The following is a 7,448-nucleotide window of genomic DNA, read 5'->3' on the forward strand; positions in this document are numbered from 1 at the left end:
AATCACCCTTTGCCACTTTTGCTTAGAACCAATTAGTGTGCCGGTAAACCACACACGCTCCACTAACTTCTTAGCAAGGGTGCAAAGTGTAATTTCATGGGATTGCATCAATTCACTTTTCCTAAAGTAACTAAGATTGGGAAATTTAAAAATATGTAGTTACTTTGTATTACTTATTATACTTTTAATGAGAGGGTGAGGTTGCCCTATCCTACCCGTTCGGCTAACGACCCTCCACCAATCAAGCAAGCGGTGGGTGTGAGTATACACCTATTAAGCGCCATTTTATAGGCCGCAACCTTATACCCACCTTATAGATCGGCTTCGTGAATGAGGCCTACTAGCGGTAAGACTAGCATTCTAGTTATACATATATGTATATTATTCTTGTAATATTATATTAGTATAGGGCTGTATTTTAAACATTTTAAAATCTAGGGTTTGAAATTTAAGTTGTCTAAATTAAAACCTTTTAATCACAAATATAAGTTTCAAAACTTGAGGATAAGTTTTAAGCATTTAAAACAAGGAGGATCAAATAACAAATAATTTCAATTAACAATTAATTTTCTAATTATCTATATTTGATTTACTCAAGATTTCTTTTAAGATAATTACCAAAATAATCAAAATAATTAATTAATTATCATATAAGAAAATTAAATATTTTATTAGTTGATAATTACCTTTAATTAGATCAAGATAATTGTTATATTTATCAGAAAAACGAATTATGATTGATCTAATTAGTTTATGGAAAGTTTAGATAAGATAATTACAAAGAAATCCCGAATCTGGCCATTCCTGACGCTTGGACTCGCCGAGTGTACAAAGGGACTCGCCGAGTCAGGCCTACTCACCGAGTCCACTTTAGAACTCGCCGAGTCAGAGACTCAGAAACCAAAAATTCGGATTTTTCAGGTTTGTTTCAGTTAATTAAGCAACAATTTACAGAAAACCAAGCTATGCTCTGATACCACTGATGGGTTTTTGCCATAAGAACTTTCCTATGTGCGCATGCAAAACCCTAATGCTTGGATCTAGGCTTTCTAAATAAACATGCTATGAATCCAAGACTTCTAATAACTACTTAGGCTAAATAACAACATTGAAACAGATCTAGAATCATACCTTTGAATTCCTTGTTGACCTTGTTGTCTTGGAGCTTCTAGAGTCACAAATGTTACTCCTCTAATGGCTTACAAACACCAAAGCAAGAAGGATGATTTGGGAGAGAGGAAAGGGGAGGAATTTCGACCAGAGGTTCCTTACCTTAGGTTAAGTTCCAAAAATCCTATGCCATAGGGTCTATTTATACTTGTAGACTCCTTAAGGGTTACAGATTAAACCCTATTGGATAATCTTCTCTTAAGGCTATCCAAATCCAATCCAAGATAACTCATATGGACGATTTTAGCTATCCTATATCTCTTAGAATTCGTCCAATGCATATCCTTATGGATTTACAGTCTAAAGTTTAACTATCAAACAATTGACAGTTTATACCCTCTTATTTAATTAATCTCTTTAAGTCACCAAATTAATTCTAATTAATTCTTATGACTTATATTAATCAAATAACAATATATTATTTATTATATTATTCTCATAATATACTAATAATATTTGCTTTCTCTTAATAAATCATCCTATCAAGTTGCTACGGTGAAGGCAACCCAAAAGGACCATGCACAACCGGGTCAAATACTTACCTAATATAGTTGTAGCCTTAGACACTATTCCAATAGTTCAATGTACTGTGCAAGACTAAGTACATCAACATCATTCCCTACAGCTCTAAGACCAAACTCCAAATCTCCATTTGACAGTTGATAGTGGTAGTAAATGATTGGTGGTACCTCATAACCAAGCTTTAGCATCACCTCGTCCAACTCATGCACAGAGAATTCATACATGTCTACCAGGTCGACGTGGTCTAATTTTCCTTCAATGTAGCTTATCCCTGGGAATTTTGTGAACCTCCCTACATGATGGAGCTCAATAGTGAACATCGTGGGATATCCTTCTGTAAAAATCATGAACCAAACCAAAAAAAAACATTACTTTATACAGATTATAAAAGATTTTTTTGTTCCAAAGAAATATGTATGAAACAGAGTACGTTACCGTAAATCCGAATTGCATCAAAACACTGATTTCTTGGCCTGATTCCCACATTTAGAGCATACTCATGTATTCGAACTTACGATTGGAGATGATGATCAAATGCAGGATTTCGAGGAACGATTAGGGTTTTTGATCAAAAAAACGGGTTTAGTGGGTAGAGAGTGAAGGGTCATTAATTGTGTATATCCTTCAATATGGCGGTAATCGGTGACATTGAGGTGGAAAGACTAAAATACCCTCTCTATATTATAGGTAACAGAACATATGGACAGAAGTTAGTGTGATGGACCAAAATCAATAGAAATATCCAATTTTGGACTAGTGGTGCATCAATATATCATTTTGGACAAAAGTCGCATAATTTTGCCAACCACAATGACCATTTTTGCAATTCTGTCTTAATAATTTATGTTTTGTTTTTGATTTGTTCCAAAATAATTATCCATTTATAAAATAAATATCATTTTTACCAAAAATATAATTTATTATTAGTTAAACTACAATAAAATCATTTTTGTCTAAGGACAATAATTTTGAGACAAAGACAATATTATATAATATTATGTGTTTGTTTTCTTTTAAAGCAATTTCGTAACAAATGGATCTTCCCAAAAGGTAAAATTTAATAACCACCACCAGGACAAATTCATGTGGAGTAAGCCAAGAAATCTTGACAAACAACAAATCCCTACCATGACCACATAACAACCCTCTTTCTCCTCCTTCCCAAAGGCCAAAACAACAAATTACCATTTTATAACTTAAATCAAATCCAAGCATTTATTACAAAAAAAAAATGAATTTATTCAATTAATTGTTTATTTTATTTCATTTACAAAACAAAATCTCTTTCAACCATGATGGAATCAATTTGCTGTTTTCCATTATAAAATTTACTGCAAACTTCAACGTTCCTCTCCTCTCTACCCTTATGGATTCCGATTTTTGGACCGCTCGTCTCGCCGCCGCGAAGCGGCAATTCACGATGCAACACCACCATCACCACCACCACCAGAGCTCCCATCTGGGTTCGGTTTGTTTTCGTTTATTATGTTTCCATTTTTTTATAATTAAAATGTGATTTTTTCCCTCAAACGATTAGGGATTCTTATAGTTTAACAAAATCATCATTCAATTTGAGATTTCTGTGAAGATTATTGGTGTTCTCATGATCTGGGTTGTTTTTAATTCATCATTCCACTCTAATTTCTTGTTTATTTCTCAGATCGGTTGAACGTTGATGATTTCGAGGTCGAAGAAGAAATCCGACCCGATTTTCCATGCCCTTATTGTTATGAGGATTTTGACATCGGGTCCTTGTGTTCCCATCTCGAAGATGAACACTCTTTTGAATCTAGAGCCACTGTAATCCTCTCTCTATCTCTTATACACACACATATGTATAAATAGTCAAATTATATTAAAATAGCTATGAATTCGGGTTTTGTCATGATCCAAGTTTCCGTTTATGGGAAAGGGGAGATTTTTTGCGAAAAAGTTTCCATTTTTGGTCATTTTGGTGTTTGTGTAACTGTGTTATCTAAAAGCGGAAACATAATTGATGTTTGGTCATAAATTAAAGGTAATTAATCATATGTTTTGTTTCCATTTGATGTTAAGTAGCTATTCGTTGAATTACTTTATCTTCATAGCAATATCTATTTTTTCTTTGTTTATGCAAAATAGTACAACCTAACATCTTGATTGAAAGGGAAACAAAATAATTGAGAGCAACTTTGCAAAAAGTTAACGACTTTTATTCGACAACTTAATTTGTTCTTTCTGTATTAAGTCAAAAACAACATACACTCATGTCATAAATAGCTTACTGGATTGAGTTATTTTCCTATTAAATCCATTAAGTTAAAAGAAATAGAAGTGAATGTATTTGACATCGAACTATTGAAGTATAGAATGATTTATTTGGTCTCAAGTCCATTGGTTTATTATCCTCACATGATCGTTTTTGATAAAACTTGACTTGCTTTCTAGTTTTAGTAAATTTGAAAGCTAAAATTACTTCTTTGCCCTTTGTCATCAATTACAAATTATTGGTTTCAGCTAGGGTTCCTTTACTTTGTTGTTATTGAGGGGTAGTTTAGACATTTAATTACATGGTGAAAAATTAAACACCATAAATAATCTGTAACAAGGACAATGAGCAAAAAGGTAATTTTACGAAGAAATGCAAAAATCAAGATGGAATTTGTTGCAATTTTATTTATGGGATTACATTAATAAAATAATTTGTAGTTACATGAATCTTATAGTGTCAATTTTCTGTTTGCAGATTTGTCCAGTTTGCTCTGCTAAAGTGACAAGAGATATGTTAAGCCATATCACTCTGCAACATGGACACTTGTTCAAAATATCCTTTTTATAGAAAATTGGTGTTTGGATGTGCTTTTAAACTGATTACATTCATATATTTGTTTATTACAACATCCTACTTTTATTTCTTCTTGTTACAGTTTTGTACTTTGAAAAATCTATCCAATTATAGCAATGTCAGACACGTTTAAATTAAAAACATATTTGACTGTTATAATTGGGTAGATTTTTCAAAGGACAATGTCTCTAGAAGAAAAAAAAAACTGAAAGTATAATTTTATAATTGGGTTTTTAAATCACAACTTAAGTAGAAAAAAAATTGAAAGTACAGTTTTTTTAGTTCCTCAACATAAATAATTATTATTGGGTTAATCTCATAATGACTTTATATTTTGTGTTTTTTTTTTCCGGATTAAACCTCAACTTTTTTCTTTTCTGAAAAAGACCTTGTATTCTTTCAGTTTTTCCGAAAAAGCCCTCAACTTTGTATTTATTTCCTAAAAACCCCTCAACCTTCTAAATGCTTCCAAATAAACCCTCAACATTTTTAGTTTTTCTCGAAAAAGCGCTCACATTTTACAATTTTTTTTGGAAAAAATAACTAGAAGGGCCAGATCGGAAAAAATGAATATATATATATATATATATATATATATATATATATATATATATATATATATATATATATATATTTCAGGCAAAAAATAAGGGTTTTATGCAGAAAAGTCCCATTATTTTGGGAAATTATTTGTTAAAGTCCTAAATGTTTTTTTTTAACAGAAAAGTCCCATTATTTTGGGAAAATCGCATAATCTGTCATTTCTAGTTAAAAAAAAAAAATCGTTAATTTGGGCAAAATGTTAAATAATCAGGACTTTTCTGTTCAAAATTTATTTTTTAAGACTTTTAAGATTTTCCGAAAAAAATAAATTTAAGGTTTAATCCAGAAAAAACACAAAATATAAGGTTCTTTATGAGATTAACCGATCATTATTTGACGTAAACTTTAATCAAATTTATTATTTAATTATAAATTCAAAGATTTCTTTAACTACAAGAATACTTGCAGCGACGCCGTAGATTACGCAGAGTGGCGGTTCCAAACAGTCAAGCACTTTCCCTTTTGGGGCGGGACCTACGGGAGGCTCATCTGCAAGTGCTTCTCGGAAGCGGCGGCGGTGGTGGTGGTGGCGGTTTCCGGTCAAACATCACCACCTCATCGGCGGCAAGTGTGGCGGCTTCTGATCCGTTTCTTTCTTCTTTGGTTCTAAACTTTCCGGCATCTGAAGCTGAAGAGATATCCAAATCGATCGCGTCAAATGTGGAAGAAAGTCCCATGAAGTGTCAAACTCCACAACATATATGGAAATCAAGGTAGTGTGTTTGTTATTAAAGATTTCAAAAAAAAAAAAAAAAAAAAAGAAACATTGTTGCATAAGTTAAGTAAAAAGTTGAAGATTTTTTGCAAAAATTGGTAAAAAGGTGAAACATTGTGTTACATAAACAAACATGTAACCCTTTACAATATTTTGTACATGATTATTGTGATAGAACGTGATATATTTTATATGATACTACATTGACATTTTGTGTATTTGTGTTTCACAGTTTTGATTCTTCATTAAGTTCTGAAGAACGGGAAAAGAGAATGAAACGAGCTGCTGGACAAGCCGTTTTTCTACAAGATCTGCTAATATCAACGCTTTTATCGGACTAAAGTGGGACCCGAGAGGAAGAGCTGAATAAGTTTTTATTTGCAAATATAATGTTAAAATTATTTGCTTTTAAAAAAAAGGTCACAAAATCACAATAGAACAGGTCATTGGTAAACCGATTGAGCAAAAATCTTTGTTGTATAAGTTTCGATCTGTTGTTCTTCGGCTCTTGCCCTCTTGATTGACCCGTGTTGTATGAGCAAATATGATGTTTTTTCTTTCTTTTCTTTTTTCTTTCATGTTAACAAAATCGGTGATGTTTATTTCTGATTGTTTTGTTTATGGTACAAATTTCCTGTTTTGTGAAACGTTTGTTGGATTGTGTATGTCTTTTTTTTTTTGGATGTTTGTTTGAATGCATGTTAGTGATTTGTACACAACAGTGTTTTGCCATACACAACATTAAAGCATCAATTGTTGTGTATGGAGAAAATTTGTTGTGTACGGATCAGCTCCTTGTTTTTTTTTTTTATTTTTTTTTATTTTTATTTAGGTGGTGTTTCTTTTTTGACACAACGAGACATGACGTAGGACGTGTAACGGGCAGGTAACTGGTGGCGTGCAGCGCGTAGTTGGAAGCTGAAGATTTTATTTGATATATGAGTGTTTGACAAAAATAGTCGGAAACTTTTGAAATATATAAAATTACGTAAAAAGACAATTGTTTAAAAATAAATAAATAAATAAATATATTTTTAAGGGCAATGATGCAAATTGATTTTAAAAGTTCAGTAGTGTTTTATTAAAAGCTATATATATATATATATATATATATATATATATATATATATATATATATATATATATATATATATATATATATATATATATATATATATATATATATATATATATATATATAAAGTAACTTTTAGATTTGAAATGTTTTGTTTAAATTAAAAGCTATATATATATATATATATATATATATATATATATATATATATATATATATATATATATATATATATATATATATATATATATATATATATATATATATATATATATATATAAAGTAACTTTTAGATTTGAAATGTTTTGTTTAAATTAAAAGCTAAATGTTCACCAAATGAAGTTTTTTGTTTAAATTTGAATGTTTTCTCAAAGGCTAAAAATTAGAAGCTTCCAAAACAAAGTTTTTTTTTTTTTTTTTTTTTTTTTTTTTTTTTAGAGAAATAATATTTCAAGAAAACATAGAAAAATGATGTTTTTTTTATATTAATTTCCAATATCTTTTTAATTTGCACATTGTTTTTCCATGTATGTCATCAT

General features: G+C 30.4%; 1 protein-coding gene across 1 annotated transcript; it reads left to right on the forward strand.

Moving 5' to 3' along the window:
- The first annotated feature begins 2,852 nt into the window (after positions 1-2,852).
- Positions 2,853-6,481, forward strand: LOC111917761 (protein DEHYDRATION-INDUCED 19 homolog 4). The gene is made up of 5 exons (XM_023913420.3): positions 2,853-3,155; positions 3,353-3,492; positions 4,418-4,495; positions 5,522-5,832; positions 6,067-6,481. The coding sequence occupies exons 1-5, from the start codon at positions 3,059-3,061 to the stop codon at positions 6,173-6,175; spliced, it is 735 nt and encodes a 244-aa protein (XP_023769188.1). The 5' UTR covers positions 2,853-3,058; the 3' UTR covers positions 6,176-6,481.
- The last annotated feature ends 967 nt before the right edge of the window (positions 6,482-7,448 follow it).

This window comes from Lactuca sativa, chromosome 1 (assembly GCF_002870075.4).
Source record: "Lactuca sativa cultivar Salinas chromosome 1, Lsat_Salinas_v11, whole genome shotgun sequence".
Lineage (NCBI taxonomy): Eukaryota > Viridiplantae > Streptophyta > Magnoliopsida > Asterales > Asteraceae > Lactuca > Lactuca sativa.